Below are 17,527 nucleotides of genomic sequence, written 5' to 3'. Positions count from 1 at the left end.
AAGTTGAGAAAAGATTCTTGAAATACTTCAAAAGTTAGGCTAGTTAACTTACATCAGTAGTTCATCAGTAGTTCTAAACTGCATTGCATACCTGTGTGAGGCTAGATTTTCTTTAATACTTCAACCAAAACAACATATGGCAACAGATGGAATGCAGAAGCGAGTATGAGAATCCAGCTATCTTCTATTAAGCCACACTTTTGAAGAGATCTGCAAAAAATGTAAAATAATGCCACTCTTCTCACCTTTTTACTTTTGGAAAATAGTTATTTTTATTAAAATATATGTTATTTATGTTAACATGTAGTGGATTTATTTTTAAAATAAATTAATTCATGTTAGGAAATTCTCTCAATTTTAATTTCTAATATAGTAGTTAATGGTCACTATAACCCACACAAAATAAGCTTTTTTGGGTCCTCAGTAATTTTAAGAAAGTCCTGAGACCAAAAGTTTGAGGAAAGTGGGCTTACATGTAACAAGTCATATTTTCTTGGTTTAATTTTTTTCTTATTATTTAAAGCAGTGATTCTCAAAAGGAATGCACCTCAGTGTCTCCTGCTGTAGGGCTTTTTTTTTTTTTTTTTTGGAGACAGAGTCTTGCTCTGTCACCCACACTGGAGTGCAGTGGGGCACAATCTCGGCTTACTGCAACCTCCGCCTCCCAGGTTCAAGCAATCCTCCTGCCTCAGCCTCCCGAGTAGCTGAGATTACAAGTGTGCACCACCACACCCAGCTAATTTTTGTATTTTTAGTAGAAACATAGTTTCGCCATGTTAGCCAGGCTGGTCTCAAACTCCTGACCTCAGGTGATCAACCTGCCTCAGCCTCCCAAAGTGCTGGGATTACAGGCAGGAGCCACCACGCCCGGCCAGCTGTAGGGCTTTTTTAAAGAGTGATATAGGTATTGGGGTCCCACATAGGTATCAGGGTCCCACAGCAGACCTCTGGACCAGGAGCTCTGGGAGCGGGCCCTTAACTGGTCGCCCACCCAACCCACAGCTGATTCTGAGGTGCTCTCCTAGCTAAAAGCTGTTATTTGAAGTATCCAAAGAAATAGCCTGGTCAGGGATGTTAATAACTTAACTTTAAAGATGTATTTCTATTTTAAAACTTCATTTTGAACATATTTTAATCATCCTAGGCTGATAAATACATTTTGCAGTTTCTCACGCCAATGGAAAAGAATGCTTCAACTTTACAAGAAGTATTCAGGTTTTGATAATAATTTTTTTTTTAAACCCAAACTCAGAATATCTAAGTGTGTGAGAGAAATATTTAATATTTTATATTCTCAAGTCATCACCCCAAGTATGCTATCTAATCCATATCTGTAGGGAAATATATTTTTAAAGTAAGTGATACCTTGGAGGAAAAATAGATACATCATGATTACAGTTTTCATCACACCGTAATCTTTTATTTTAGAATTAAGGAGAAGTATCCTCAAACATTTGATGACATATGCCTTTACTCTGAGGTTTCCCACTTGCTGTCACACTGCACATTCAGACTTCCATGTCGGAGGTTCATACAAGAATTATTTCAAGATGTACAGTTTCTACAAGTAAGTATGATTAGTACTTCTCAAATTTATCTTCCAAGAATAATTCAGTGTTTGAATTGAATTAAAATACACATTATAGTTGGGTGTGGTGACTCATGCCTATAATTCCAGCACTTTGTGGGGTCAATGCGGGAGAATTGCTTGAGCCCAGGAGTTCAAGACCAGCCTGGGCAACATAGTGAGACTGAGTCACTACAGTTTTTTTTTTTTTTAAATTAGCCAAGGGTGGTGGCATGTGCCTGTATTCCCAGCTACTTGGGAGACTGAGGTGGGTGGATCATTTGAGTCCAGGAGTCAGAGGTTGCAGTGAGCAAAGATGGCAACACTGCACTCCATCCTGGGAAGACTGAGCAAGACCCTGTCTCAAAAAAAATTATATATTTATATAAACATGTTATATTATCTGTTTTTATAAAAGTCATTAATGATACACCATTTTTTCCCTAGATGCATGAAGAAGCAGAGGCTGTGTTGGCAACACCACCAAAGCAACCTATAGTTGATACATCTGCTGAATCCTGACCTCATATTTATGGTGGATATAGATATATACTATATATATTCATATTTGTGGATTTCCTAAAAGCCTCAGAAAATACAAGTGACTAGGCAGCAAAGACAGGAGTATCTTCTGTACACTGTTCCGCAGTTACTGGTACATGAACAGTTGGAACTGCTGACTTTCCTAACCAAAACAACTTCTTTCTCTCCTTTGTTGAGCCTTTTGAGGGGTTCATGATTCATTACCGCAGTTTTAAGAGTTTTAGTTACCATTGTATGCAAGAGCCAAGCACTGAATACCTACATAGGTTTTCTATTTTTTTCATTTTAAAAACATAATGACAGTGGAACAATAATGGGATATGCAGAAGCACCCTTCACAAATTATTTCTGAATTATTTTTAGGGTAAATATACAGATGCCTTGTTTGTTAACTAATTTGTGGAAAGCAGGAATCAGTGTCTCTAAGGCTGCATCCTGTTACCACGATGGGGTGTGCTATAACTGCTGGTATTAGAGAGGGAACTTTGGCCCTTTCACATTTTTCTTAATGTTTGTAACACTACTTCAGAGGTTTATAACCTCAAAGCAAAAGAAGAGCCTCAACAACCCGGGACGTATAAGTTATTTTTATGTTACTAGACTTGCATAAAGATTCATGTTTTCCAACTCTTCATTTTGTTGCAATGTGTTATTACAGGATATATGAACCAATTAAGGTTTTCACTACAGTTCTTGAATAAAATTTAAAATCATTTTTTATTTTAATTAAAATGTTTCCCATTTATAGAGTGCATATATTTGCAATGGACTTCCGCTTTCATCAACTTTCCATCTCATCGCTTTAAACAGGAACTTGAACAAGCACTGTTAGTTTAGACCTAAAAGGATAGGAAAGCATTAAATAATACTTTGGATCTCCTGAGGAAAAGATAAGTTTGCTTGCAATTTACACATTCCATGGGGGAAAGAAGAGCCATATTTCCTTTAAAAAAATCATTAATAAAGCTTGTTATTAAGAAAAATTGTAGTGAAAAGCCTTAAGTACCAAATTTTAAAGCAGCAGTAACTTAATTTTTATATCAGTGTTTTTGTTTTGCACAAACTAAATGCAGTGATAGGTGGGTTTATGAGTATATTAGTTGCTTTTTTCCATTTGTGAAGTTAAGTTGATGAGGGCAAGGTTTTTGTTTGTTTAATTTGTATATGTCTAAAGATATTTGGAAATTTTTACAGGAATTAAACATATATGCAAATTTGTATATAAAAATAGCATGGCCATCATCATTTGAATGCTTGTAAATGAAAGGATTATCTTTTTTGAGATCTATATATACATAGAAATAGAAAATCCAGCTGGACTGATTAGGATTCTTTTTTAATTCATTTGTGTATAACATTTTTATTACAATTACACATCAGTTTTGACACAGTCACAGCAACATTAATATTTTCCCATGATGCAGATCCTTTTTGTAATGGGCTTGTTCTTTGAGATCTCTGTAAAGAACCCTGTGAACTAGAAAACATAACTCACAGAGATACTTTTTTAAAAAATTTATTTACTGGCACTGAAAGTTCCAGTTGGGATGAAGCATTTCGTCTCACTACATAACACCTCTTTGACTGCACTTCAGTGAATTGTTCTTATGTGCACTGTGTAGCAACTTACATTATAACAAAGCAGATAAGGGCTGTAAGCTGCTGCTTATGTTGAAAAGTGGTTCTTCAGATTTCCTCTCATAAAATCCAATTGAAGATAATTTTTTTATACTTTATCACTGAACCCAAGTGTTTATTTAAATGTCAACAGTACTTCTAAGAACGTTGCCTGTCATCGTGGTCTTTGGTCTTGGATAACTAAACTGCCTTTCCAGAGAACCAAATGTCAGAGTTACTAGACCAAATAGTGGTTAAAACCTCCAAAGGAAGTAATGTAGTAATCTTATTCATAATGGGATTAACATATTTTAGACATTCGTTTTAAACACTACCTCAGTTAATATAGAGTATAAAATCTGTGGTTTAATCCCTCAAAAGTTAACAGTGATTTTTTTTTTGTCTTACACACATACACACCCCTCCCCACCATCACTATCCCTGTACCCCACCTTGGTCATCTATCCTGAAATAAGGCTTAGTTAGAATTGGCCTGAATGTTTTGTGGGTTTTTCTTATTGTTACTTTGAAAAATATGTATGTATACATTATCATATTTGCCTATATCACTTACTTTGGGGAGATACTCAGAGCTTTGTGGTTATCAGTATGCTAAAAAAAAAACAAAAAACTATGCTTAAATTTATAGTGCTATTTGGTTTCTCCATGATTTCACTGACAGGTCTAATACATTTTCTTTGAGTACTTGTTTGTAAAAGTAGACTTTATGGTGAAAATACATGCAGTGCCAAGTGATTAACTTAGGTCTTTAAAAATATTATAGCAGAAGAGGTTAGGAATGATATCAGCAGTAATAGAAATAATTGAGAAAATCATCTATAAATAATAGATATTACAGACTATAGAATACCAAAATAATGTCAATACTGTAGTTTTTAAAGATTTTAGGATTAATCTTAGTCCATATAAATTTGTACTATTGGTAATTATTGAATAATTTGGAGGAATTTGGGCAGTTGTGCTGGTTGTAAACTGTGAATTTCTAATTGTAAAGTGAATTGTTATTTCTAATTGAACTTTTTTTCAAGAACAGATTTCAGCCTCACATACTAAGTAAATACTGATAAATAAGGAAATTAGAAATTTAGTATTCATAATTAAATATGCTCTGAAATTTATTATACTTTTATTTCCTGTTTATTCTTAGGTAGATTGGAGGGGGAAACAGTCTGTTCTCCCAAATTAAAATTTTTCTAATAACAGTTAGCAGAATAAGGACATTCTATATGACAGTGACATTAAAAGAGGCTCTTTGGAAGTATAATACATTATTATAATGTAATGTGTACAAGTCCTTTGAAATGACAACTTGAATGGGTTTCAGCTCTTTTATCTAGAGCTCGAGATAATTAAAGCTGAGTTTTTCAGGGCATATCTATCACAACGGCAAAGTGTTCAACAGTGGGATATCAATGCTTATTTAGATTTTCCTACTGCTATTTATATAAAATGTTATTTCATTCCGTTCAGAGGATGCCTTTTATCCCCACATTAAAGCACAGATCATTAAGCAATAAAAACCAAATTGTCTGTCATTCAAATTATAACTGCAGTTATTTTTGCATGGTAAGAGTGAGGTGCTAATTTTGTGTGAGATGAACTTTGTAAACTACTTTGGGAAATGTTCTTTGGAAGTAAGATTTTTTCCCCTTTAGTCTTATGTTTCCAATTTTGTCTCAGATTCACAATCCATTAAAACATGGGAAAAAAGAAAAGGTAAAATTGAGAGACTTTTATTAGAAGAGCTGTTTGGAATGAACCAACATTTCAGATTTTCCAAAACGTAAGTTAGGAAAAGTCTCCATTGTCTCTGCATTAACAAAATACACTGTTACTCTTTTACTCTCAAAAGTGTCATTACAGTGAGAATCTCATGTAAAAGCATACCAGTGAAATTAAAGCAGTGCTTATCAAAGAACACTGAAATCTGTGAGAATCTTTCTAGGAGCATTGTTTTTTTCTTTTAGTTCCAAGTTCCAGGGTATTTTTCATTCCTAGTAGGTTTATATGACTCACAGAATGTGGACTTTTTTCCTGTTTGGAGTATTTTTGTAATGTAATATCGGATAGCTACACCACAGCATGCATAAATTGCACATTTTGTTTCACTTTCTTTATAGAATATTTAATTTCAAAAATATAATTTATGCCAAAAAAAAGCATACCTTTCAATTTTGCTACTTGGTTGATTTAGCACAAAATGCAAAGTCTTGGGGCAGAGAGGGGGAGTGAAAAAAAATTTGTAAGTAATTGTTACAAAAATGCCTGTCAGAAACCCTAAAGCTGCATTGTAAAACAAATGGTGTAAATTAGTTTTGAAAAGTGGTAAGGAATTGTGAAAAAAGTGTCAGACTTAATGCTCTCTAACCACATGATTTTCTTCTTTTTTATTTAGTAATACGCTGCTACATATTTGGAGGTTCTGGTGTTTGTAGGTCACTGAACAGACATTGAAATCTGATTTATATTGTATAACTGTAACATAGAAAGAAAAAGTATTTATATTTTTTCTGTAAGAATATTTCATTGAGTTGTGTATAATTTAAATAAGATTTGTCCCCAAATGGTTTTGCTCACCTTGATTTTTTTTGTTGTGATTCTCTTGTTTTTGTATAATGTGTACAGTTTATGTCAAGGGCATTAAAAGCCTCCTGAAGCATAATCTTATCAAAGGGATACGTTGTTAATAAAATGTACTTAAAATTCTTAAACTTTGTCATTGTTTTATTTGAAATATTAAAATAATCAGTGGTCATATGGCCTTGATTTGAGTCCTGTAATGCTGATGCTGACACATGTGACTCCAAGCAAAAGTGACTTTTAGGTACCACAGACATGTAGAGTGGCTGTTACAGTATTTTAAAGTAATATTCTTCTTAAACACTTCGTAATTAAACATCTTTGTAGTTTTTTAAATATCTATAGGGATTTGGAAAATAAGTCTTTAGATAGAACAGCTCTGAATTTTTTGAGGAAATAATGTACAATATGAGTGATGATGGTATGACAATGGTGACATCTCTGTGGAAGGTATTTGATGTCTCACACATAAACTGCCCTGATTGAATAAGCTTACCTACAGCTACCTACTGGCAGAAGAGAATACCACAGAAATTACGAATTCTGGAGGATAAAGTTGAGTATCAAAGTTAGGGTCTGTTAATAAAATATGGTAAAATATATATCTCACTTCAAGAAACGTTTTGGACAGTTTGGCAAATTTCTGTATATCATTTCTCCCAATGTCTTCCACTGTATATGTCATTGAAAATGTAGTTGGCCCCAAAATAAACTAAAAAGCATACTTATAAATTCATCATGCCGCTGATCTTTTAATAAAGTCCCAATGTAGCGGAACTTAGAAAATACTGTTTCATTTTTAAAACTTTAGCATATAAAATACTCAAAAATACAGTACTAGTTCGGTATTGATTTTAAGAAACTAAAATATACTAAAACTTCCCTTAATGCTTAGAGGAATAAAACAACTATGCTTTCAAATTGAATATACCTATTGTGTTGTAAACATTTTAACTGAAAGTTCTGAAAACTCTTCTGTTTCTCTCTTCCAGAGTTTTAAAAGTTCTTTATGCAGAGTGCTTTAACATGCTTTGTAAATTCGAGATGAAAGCCTATCTTTCAACAGAACTCTTAGAAGTGTTAATAAGATATTAAGTCTTGACGTTCTTAATCAATACACATTCTAGTAGGTAACGAGGTTGACCCTAATTAGTTTGGGTTAGGTGTTTGAATGTAGGAAGCGTTTCAGCAGTCGTACTGTTGTGTGAAGAGGTCCCAACTCCCATCCTGAATTATTGAGGTCCCCCGCACACAGGTGAGGACCGTGCACAGGCTGATGCAGGGTTTAAAGGCCATTAATGCCAGTGCCGTCCACCACTCAAATATCCTGATATTTTTAAAGAATTACTACTGTGATTTTAGGTGCAATTTTTAACAATTATTATGACTATATTAGAAAAAGTAGAGCTTATTTAGAGAACTGATGTTTACATGAAATCATGATATGATTTGCGTCAAAACAATGTGAGGCGAAAGTGAACAGAGGTATGGATGGAGCTGAAACAGTCATGGGTAGTGGCCATTGGGACTGGTGATGATACATAGTGGTTTATTAAACTATTCTACTTTTGTGTATATTTGAAATTCTCCATTTTTCTGACACATGAATATGTATTTCAAAGTTTCTGAATAACACTTCCTAAAGCCATGTTAAGATAGCATATAGTATTGAAAACTAAGGTTTTGAACATGAATTTATTTGGTTATGACCATTGGAGAAGAAATGTTTACAGCCAAGACTATAGGTCATAGTGATATTATGAAGACAAACGTTACATAGCCCAGCATTTCCTATTGGCATGTTGTTGTATTTCAGAAAGACTTCATTTGATTTAGGCCAGTGATTCTCAAAGTTTAGTGTGTAGATGAATGCCTGGGAACTGATGAAAAAGATTCCAGGTCCATGCCCCAAAGATTCTGATTAAGAGGTTTGTAGTCACACCCAGGAATTTACATTTTTATTTAGTAAGTTGATGAGGTGATGTATCATCTAAACTAATTACTAGATTTTCATTTCATTGAGGTTGGTAAAACAATGTGATGATGAAATATTTTAATTAAGGTTTATTTCAATATTAAGAATGACTTCGTTTTGCGTGAATTATTTTTTAAACAAAACTGTATGAAAATATGTACAAATCAGTCACGAATGTCATTGACATTTTTGTGAACAAGTTTCAAATGAAAAATGTAATCCCATCATAACAAAAGTACATAAATAAATGCTGACAATACTGGCCCTAAAGTCTAACACAGCTGTTAGACTAATCAGGATACCACTTTCTACTACATGAGGAGCACATAATGTTTCCAGCAAAAGGCAAGTACTGGTTTGTGTAGGTTTATTTAGGTCAGTTGACAGCCACATTATTTTGAGGTGTGGCTACTTGTTTCTCTTCATAGTGTTCAATGGCACAGTGCAAGGCACTGGGCACCAGAGGCATAAGCATAGGCAGAGCCATTTCTACCATGCTGAGGGCAGGCAGGAAGACAAAAAGGAACCCCTTTCGTGCTTGTTTGGAAATGTGACGGCTAGGCGCAGTGGCTCAAGCCTGTAATCCCAGCACTTTGGGAGGCTGAGGTGGGCGGATCACCTGAGGTCAGGAGTTCCAGACTAGCCTGACCAACATGGTGAAACCCCATCTCTACTAAAGATACAAAATTAGCTGGGTGTGGTGGTGCATGCCTGTAATCAGAGCTACTCGGGAGGCTGAGGCAGGAGAACTGCTTGAACCTGGGAGGCTGAGGTTGCAGTAAGCCAAGGTTGCACTATTGCACTCCAGCCTGGGCAACAAAAGCAAAATTCCATCTCAAAAAATAAAAAATAAATGTGACCAGTAATGTGACAAATAGGCTGGGCATGGCTCACACCTGTAATCCCAGCACTTGGGGAAGCTGAGGCAGGTGGATCACCTGAGGTCAGGAGTTCGAGGCCAGCCTGGCCAACATGGTAAAACCTTGGCTCTACTAAAAATATAAAAACTAGCCAGGTGTGGTAGCATGCACCTGGAGTCCTAGGTGCTCCAGAGGCTGGGCAGGAGAACTGAATCCGGGAGGCGGAAGCTGCAGTGAGCTGAGATTGCACCAAGAGAACCAACATGTACTAAAATACCAGTTGTGTACCAGGTGCTTTGCATAAATTAGTTTGGAATATATTGGTTCAGAGGAGACAAAGTTGCTCCAAAGCCAACATGGAATTTCCCACTCCATAGAACTTTTTAGTTATATCTAAATTATGTCCAACAATGGGTTTCATTTTACCATTTTAGCATAATATGAATATAAATGTGACAGAGTTCTCTTGGCCCAGACAACATAGTGCAGAGCCCAAAGGATGCCAAGTGAAAACAGGCCTTTTATATCCAGTTCTTGAAAGGAAAGGAACCAAACACTGAATGGAATTACGTGATATACTTTCCTTTTATATTCTGAGGTAGTCATCAAAATTATGGTAGAATACTGATGTCTATGGAGCAGAAGTACAACTGACAGTAAGTCAGAAGTTACTTTTGCCAATCCCATTCTTTCACTGTAGTAAGCTTGACAGAAGAATTGTGGAAATCTTGTTGATTGATCACACATTTTACATATTAGATTAGATCTATGCCCCCCGCCCCACCCACAGAGTTAATTTTACTGTGTCCGTGAACTATATAGATTCTTATCCCTTCAAGGTAAGTCTAAAATCTGTTCTGGCCTGAGACACCTGAGTTTTTCCATTCAATACGCTCAGTAAATTTACATTGACAATTTATGCTGTAGTAATAAGTCTCTTGTGGCCTTTATTAAAGCCTTCAATCTAATAATTGCTTTTAATGGAAATATTTCCTCAGTAAAAAATGAACTTCTAGGACCACAGCCACCCTGTACAGTACTGAGTGGGAGTCTGTAGAGTGGTTAATGCATATCCTTGTGTCAAGCTCAAGTCTCCTGTTCTAAAGGTGAGCCTGGAACAAACTGGAGCAAGGTAAGCATGCTCCCATGATCCTGCCATTTCTAGGGCAAGCCTGCTCCAATGGAGAGTGTTAAGTTCCATAGCTTCTGGCCTTTAACCTAGCCAGATTGTAGTGGTCTTACATAAACCAGACCTGCAAATCATACTGGGATTAAGGACCAAGGCCACTGGTGATGAGAGGGTGCCAGCTCTGCTCTTCTTAATTTCTGTGTAGCATAAGGTATGAAATCGGCATGCTGGTTAGCGGTAGTGTTCACCTGGATCTAAAAGGGTAATTGAGGAAAGGCTGCTATTCTCGGTCGGGCGAGGCAGGGCAAGACGCAGGGGGACTGCCATTTGCATTTTATACTCTGAACAGTGTGGTGGCTCCACTGGGTTTGTTGGGAGACTGTCCTTGTCTCCAGACATGGGTGAAGCCAACTGGGACACATAATTCAAACTTGTTTCTCCAGCTGGGACTTCTCCCAGGGAGTTCATGTAGTTTTTTTCTAGTGCCTTTAGTACATTTTCAGGTGAGGTCATTAGTCCCAGCATACTTGGTGGGGCTTTGGGGGATACTGGAACATGGCCACAAAAGCCAGAGTCAGAAGCTGCCTGGTTATAGGTAAAGTTCTCAAAACAGATGCAGGGGCCAGGGCCAGAGTGATTCTTTTCTGTTGGAAGGAGATAAAGGTAGTTAGGCTTAGTCAACTCAGTTTCTGTGAGTGACTTCCTAGTGCCTAGGATCTGTATCTTTGTCCCTTCTGGCTTGCTTACAACTTCAATAGCATCTGGGATACAGTCACTGACATTCATTATTGTTAGGTGAGGGTTCTCCTAGAAAGGAAACAAAAATATGTAAATATAGACATTTGTGTGCATGCATACATGCATCAAAGTATATTAAGCATGTGAAATACACTTAGAGCTTCAATGTTGTTTATGTTTCTTCCTGGTCACAAGTAACCTGGAGGTGAAGTTGAAAACCAAAAGATGTCCCCTGACAGAAGAAATCAAAGCTCCAATCACCTATTTCATGGCTATGAGTACAAAGGTGGCTTTTACTGTGCTATATTTTCCTGAGGAGCTCTAGGAAAGTAGGATTCTGACAGCCCCCACTCTGGGTTAGTCCTTAATAGGTGTACGATATACATACAACTTGCCAACATTTACCTTGAATTTTATTAACGACAGGATGCTGCTCTTGTAAGGGTCAGGGATGTCAGGATAACACGTCTCCTTGATCCTAGAAAAAAAAAAGGAAAATGAGACTGAATTTTACAGTACAGTGGACTAGTTAAGAGCAAGAACTCTGGAGTCAGATTCCTGGCTTCTAATCCTTGCATTGTAACTTAATAAGCAAGTTACTTGGTTCTTCCATGCTTTAATTTCTTATTGGCTAAATGGAGATAATTATGGTACTTATAGTGTCCTCATGAGGATTAAATGAATTGATAAAGCACTTAGAACACTGCCAAACATATAGTAAGTAAGATATAAATATTAGCTATTGCTGTTGAAAAAATTCTGTGGCCTATGTTAAATGGTGATTAGTTTCCTCATATAGTCACCTGGAGAGCAAAATTGTGAAATAAAGTACATATTCTCACCCCAGCCTCTTTTGCCCTTTTCATTTTCTGTACATTGTTTCGTATTATTCAATGTCATTTCTATCTTACTAAATCTCTTTCCAGATTTTTCTCTTAACCTTCTTCTTGGATAAAACCTTCCTCACACACTTACCACTGACTTTTCAAGTAGCACACGATCATGATGAGCAAGACGCAGAAAACCATGGGCAGTAGGATATGAATCAACATCGAGGCTGAACAAGGAAAAAAAAGGGGCATTTTTAATAAGTACTTTTCCCTTCCTCAAAGGAATAAAATTAAGTTTATGATTGAGAGTAATTTTACATGTTTATTATTTCTCAAATTATGTGTGCAAGTTGTAATATGAGTTCTGCCTGACTTCAGGGGAAAAGCCAACCAACCAACTAGCCAGCCAACACAGGAAGCCATTTGCCATCAACAGTGTGTGACTCAAATTTGTTACCTCTTCTGATAGATTGCATCATGACTTGCTGTATTAAAATTATGCTTTTCCACTCCTGCCAAAACTTCATAGTAGGTGAAAACTTTCCTGCCCCTTGACTTGGGCTCAGCCATGTGCACTGGCTTGGCCAGTGGGCTGTTGGTAATTGTAATGTAACTAAGTGTTTTAAATGTGCATGTACACATTGGCTTGCCCTCTTGTGTTCCTCACCATGAGAAGTGTGTGCCCCAGGTAGCTGCTGCGACTTCAGCCTTAGCCCTAGAATGAAGATGCGTGAAACAAACCTGAACATAACTGAAGCTTGGAGTCCAGCTTACCCCAGCCTAGATCAGCCAAGTCTCAGCTGACCTGTAAACCCACGAGCATAAAAAGAAATATTTGTTCTTGTATGCCACGGAGCTCAAAATTTGAGGGTGTTTGTTACACATCAAAAAATGACTAGTGCACTCCTTCTAGTTAGTCTCAGATTACTTAAATATGTCTTAATCTGGGGAAATGAGTACGTTTATTTCTCCAATATGTCAACTGGTGCTTCATTTATTTCAAATGACCATTGTGAAATCTGTTAGAATAAAAATTGAATCACTAATGGTAGGAAACCCTGACAAACAGAGCTGGGAAGGCCATGCAGATAACAAAAAACACTACGAAAACCACAACCTTGCACAAAGGCCATCACAACCCTACACACACACACACAAAATGCTTCTGCAAGGACATCTTCCCATTAAGCCTTGAACTGGCATCACCCTTGTTATTAATCTTTGTAGTCAAGGATAATTATTTCAAAGCAATTATATAATCCTCCTCATTTTTTTTTCCTTTAAAAACTTTTGTCTTCCTTTACCTCCCTGAATATGCACATAGTTTACTATAGTTTATTTTGGCATAAGTATTTCCATTGAAATTCTCAGTCCCAAATAAACGTCTTTTCTTTTAGAGAGTTTCTCTCTCTTATTAGACTGACACCATCTTCCTGTTCCCATTGCTTGCAATTTCCACCAAATAATAATTCAGCTGGGTTGGTAAACAACCCTTTTCACAAGTGTAAATTGCTCAGGGAGGGTCTAGGGGGTTAAGTTATTGAACATATGATTCTGTTCAATCCATTTGCCGCCTCTGCCCTCCCCATGCTCCACCCCACACCTAGCTGTCCTGGAAGAAATGGGGCTTGATTTGGGGACAGTGGTGTGGCAGATAATGTTGGAGTTTTGTAAAGAAACGTGGCCCTGGGTAGATGCACAAGCCCATGCTATGAGGCAACACAGGGTTCTAGAGAAAAGGACCCAGAAAGGTAAGAGAGGGCCAAAACAACTGACCTAAAATTAACCCTGACCCCAGAAAAGGGGAAGGAAACTCTCTTTATGAATCTTACTATGGTAAACTTTGCCCTCAAGAACAGTACTTTTGATGATGTAAACCAAAAAGTATCTGAGACAGGTCTCCATCAATTTAGAAGTTTCTTTTGCCAAGGTGAAGGTCATGACTGGAAGAAATAAACAGAATCACAGAAACATTATGTAGTCTGTGCCTTCCTCCAAAGATAATGTTGAGGGCTTCAATAACGCTGAGGGCTTCAGTTTAAAGGGGAAAAGTGGGCTGGAATGAGAAAGAGCTGGAGGAAAAGTGGGCTGGAGGAGGGAGGGTATGATTATCCACATGTCACAAGAGAAAAGGAGGAGACAGAAGAATAGTTAATTATGTATTCATCTCCCAGGAGAGGCTAAGGTAAGATAAGGCAAACACACAGAGTAGCTACCTGTGGAGATATTTAACCTTTTACTGTACCTATCTGCTTAGAAGCAAAAGGAAAGGCAGCTTCTTGCATGAACCAGCTTTCAGCATATTTTTTTCCTTTGCATAGTGAATTTTATTTTCTGTTCACAATCACTGTACTAGTATGCGTCTTTAGGTATTTCTTTAGGGTTTATGTAGGCATTTTGGCATATATACCTAGGAATGAAGGTTCTCATGTCTAAGGTATATATATACTCATTTTAGAAGATACTACCAAGGAATTTTCCAAAACTGCTTGTACCAATTTACTCCCATCAGCAAGGTATGGGAGTTCTAGTTTTTCTACATCCTCATCAACACTTGGTATTTTTCATCTTTTACATTTCAGCTATTTTCAGGCTAATTTTAAACACAAACTTTCGGAACATAATCTACTTCCATACTCAGGATTTAAAAATGATTTAGTAATGCCTATTAAATTCAGAAGGAAATGTAGTGCCAAATGTCCAAATATAAAACACAAATTACAGTTGGTTTGGACACCCTGTATGTTTAAACGAACTGCTTACCCTCTCTGTGCCTCATTATCTCTATTTAATAACCTAGTCTCCTGATCAGAGAAAAAGTTAACAAACCAATTTACAAAGAGAAAGGATTATTTTGAAAAATACTAACAGAATAAACATTTATTCACTACTTTGCAATCTCAGTATTACATTAATTTTTTGCATTTCTGTTTTTTGTTTGTTTGTTTTTGCTGTTTAATCATTCTAGCCTCATTGCAGTAGATACAGGTATTTTTTATTCCCATCTAACAAGATCTGAGGTACAGTTAATTGGATGCTAGTCACATAACATTCTACCTATTTTTTTAAAAAAGTAAAATCTCAGGAAAGTAGAAAAAAGTTTGAAATATTTTCTACTTTCTATTTCAAATATTTTATTTCAAATAATAATATAATCAGTAGTCACAAACCAAGCCAGGGCTAATGAAGTTTAACATAAGGGAGATGAATAAAACTTAGAAAAGTGTGTGTGTGTGTGTGTGTGTGTGCGCGCGCGCGCATGTGTATACCAACCAAGTAAATTACAAAGGTAGAATAAAACTAACCTGAAAATAAATTTAAAATTAACTCCAAAATGCCAAGAGTGCTCAAGTAATATAAATCATTGACACATCTTAATCAGATAAGGGGTTCTAGATTTTGGCTTGGAGACCTAGGGACATGTTTCAGTGTAGTAGTCAACATGCAGTCAGCACCACAACCTGTCTGATACTGTTTGGCTGTGTCCCCACCCAAATTTCATCTTGAATTGTAGCTCCCATAATCCCCACGTGTCATGGGAGGGACCTGGTGGGAGGTAATTGAATCATGGGGGTGGCTACCCCATGCTGCTGTTCTTGTGATAGTGAGTGAGTTCTCACAAGATCTGATGGTTTTCTAAGGGGCTTTTCCCCCTTTGCTCGGCACTTCTCTCTCCTGCTGCCATGTGAAGAAGGATGTGTTTGCTTCCCCTTCTGCCATAATTATAAGTTTCCTGAGGCTTCCTCAGTCATGTAGAACCGTGAGCCACTAAAACCTCTTTCCTTTATAAATTACCCAGTCTCGGGCAGTTCTTTAAGGCAGTGGAGAATGGACTGATGCAGTAAATTGGTACTGAGGGAGTGGGGTGCTGCTTATAAGGATACCTGAATATGTAGAAGCGACTTTGGAACTGGGTATCAGGCAGAGACTGGAACAGTTTGGAGGGCTCAGAAGAAGAGAGGATGATGTGGGAAAGTTTGGAACTTCTTAGAGACTTGGAGGGATCAGAAGACAGGAAGATGTTGGAAAGTTTTAAACTTCTTAGAGGCTTGTTGAATGGATATGACCAAAATGCTGATAATGATAAGGACAATGAAGTCCAGGCTGAGGTGGAAGTCCAGGCTCAGAAGGAGATGAGGAACTTGTTAGGAACTGGAGCAAAGGTGATTCTTGTTATGCTTTAGCAAAGAGACTGGTGGCATTTTGCCCCTGCCCTAGAGCTCTGTGGAACGTTGAACTTGAGACAGATGATTTAGGGTATCAGCAGAAGAAATTTCTATGCAGCACAACATTCAAGAGGAAGCAGAGCAAAAAAGTTTAGAAAATTTGCAGCCTGATAATGCAATACTAAAGAAAAACCCATTTTTTGAAGAGAAATTCAAGCCAGCTGCAGAAATATTCATAAATAATGCATATATACAGCCACACGTATCTGAACAAGATGCCAAATGTTAATCATTAAGGCAATGGAGAAAATGTCTCTAGGCCATGTCAGAGGTCTTCACCCCTCCCATCACAGGCACAGAAGCCTAGCAGGGAAAAATGGTTTCCTGGGCTAGGCTCAGGGACCCCTGCTCTGTGCAGCCTCAGGACATGGTACCCTACATCCCAGCTAACTCAGCTCCAGCTGTGGCTAAAAGAGGTCATTGCTTCAGAGGGTGCAAGCACCAAGGCTTGGCAGCTTCCATGTGATGTTAAGTCTGTGGGTGCACAGAAGTCAAGAATTGAGGTTTGGGAACCTCTACCTAGATTTCAGAGGACATAAGGAAATGCCTGCACGTCCAAGCAGAAGTTGGCTGCAGGGGCAGAGCCCTCATGGAGAACCTCGGCTATGGCAGTGTGGAAGGGAAATATGGCGCTGGAGCCCCCGCAGAGAGTCTGCACTGGGGCACTGCCTAGTGAAGCTGTGAAAAGAGGGCCTTCATCCTCCAGACCCCAGACTGGTAGATCCACCAACAGCTTGCACCATGTGCCTAGAAAAGCCAAGAAACTCAATGCCAGCCCATGAAAGCAGCCGGAAGGAGTCTGTACCCTGCAAAGCCACAGGGGTGGAACTGCCCAAGACCACAGGAGCCTATCTCTTGCATCAGCATGACCTGAATGTGAGACATGGAGTCAAAGGAGATCATTTTGGAACTTTAAGGTTTAATGACTGCCCTATTGGAATTCAAACTTGCATGGGACCTGCAGTTCCTTTGTTTTGGCCAATTTCTCCCATTTAGAATGGGTGTATGTACCCAATGCATGTACTCCCATTGTATCTAGGAAACAACTAACTTGCTTTTAATTTTACAGGCTCATAGGTGGAAGGGACTTGCCTTGTCTCAAATTAGACTTTCGACTTGGTCTTTTGGGTTAATGCTGGAATGAGCTAAGACCTTGGAAAGGCCTTCAAAGACTGTTGAAAAGGCATACTTGTGTTTTGAAATATGAGGGCATGAGATTTGGAAGGGGTCAGGAGTGGAAAGATATGGTTTGGAAGTGTCCCCACCAAAATCTCATCTTATATTTTAGCTCCTATAATCCCCATGTGTCCTGGAACGGTTCCGGTGGGATGTAATTGAATCATGGGGGCGGTTACCCCGATGCTGTTCTCATGATAGTGAGTGAGTTCTCACAAGATGTGATGGTTTTGTAAGTGGCTTTTCTCCTTTGCTCGGCACTTCT

The 17,527-nt window shown here is 37.7% G+C and overlaps 2 protein-coding genes across 13 annotated transcripts in view; one reads left to right on the top strand and one right to left on the bottom strand.

Moving 5' to 3' along the window:
* Positions 1-6,459, top strand: part of RICTOR (RPTOR independent companion of MTOR complex 2) — a 131,514-nt gene extending 125,055 nt beyond the window's left edge. For all 4 annotated transcript variants that reach the window (XM_017853180.1, XM_017853179.1, XM_017853181.1 and 1 more), the window contains 2 exons: positions 1,429-1,567; positions 2,015-6,459. In XM_017853180.1, coding sequence (XP_017708669.1) covers positions 1,429-1,567; positions 2,015-2,089 — 214 coding nt within the window. In that variant the 3' untranslated portion in view covers positions 2,090-6,459. The remainder of the gene's footprint in view (positions 1-1,428; positions 1,568-2,014) is intronic.
* A 1,908-nt stretch (positions 6,460-8,367) lies between these two features.
* The window catches only part of OSMR (oncostatin M receptor), a 94,920-nt gene continuing 85,760 nt past the window's right edge, over positions 8,368-17,527 (bottom strand). For 6 of the 9 annotated variants that reach the window (XM_017853183.1, XM_017853189.1, XM_017853185.1 and 3 more), the window contains 3 exons: positions 12,006-12,087; positions 11,436-11,508; positions 10,083-11,099 (listed from right to left, as the gene is read on the bottom strand). In XM_017853183.1, coding sequence (XP_017708672.1) covers positions 10,524-11,099; positions 11,436-11,508; positions 12,006-12,087 — 731 coding nt within the window. In that variant the 3' untranslated portion in view covers positions 10,083-10,523. Of the gene's footprint in view, positions 11,100-11,435; positions 11,509-12,005; positions 12,088-17,527 lie in introns of all 9 variants that reach the window. The other 3 variants (XM_017853184.1, XM_017853188.1, XM_017853187.1) reach the window with 1 other exon arrangement.

The sequence above is a fragment of the Rhinopithecus bieti genome, unplaced genomic scaffold, assembly GCF_001698545.2.
Source record: "Rhinopithecus bieti isolate Rb0 unplaced genomic scaffold, ASM169854v2 scaffold_34818, whole genome shotgun sequence".
Lineage (NCBI taxonomy): Eukaryota > Metazoa > Chordata > Mammalia > Primates > Cercopithecidae > Rhinopithecus > Rhinopithecus bieti.
The sequence above is the reverse complement of the archived record's forward strand: the minus strand, read 5'-3'. Positions and strand labels throughout refer to the sequence as shown.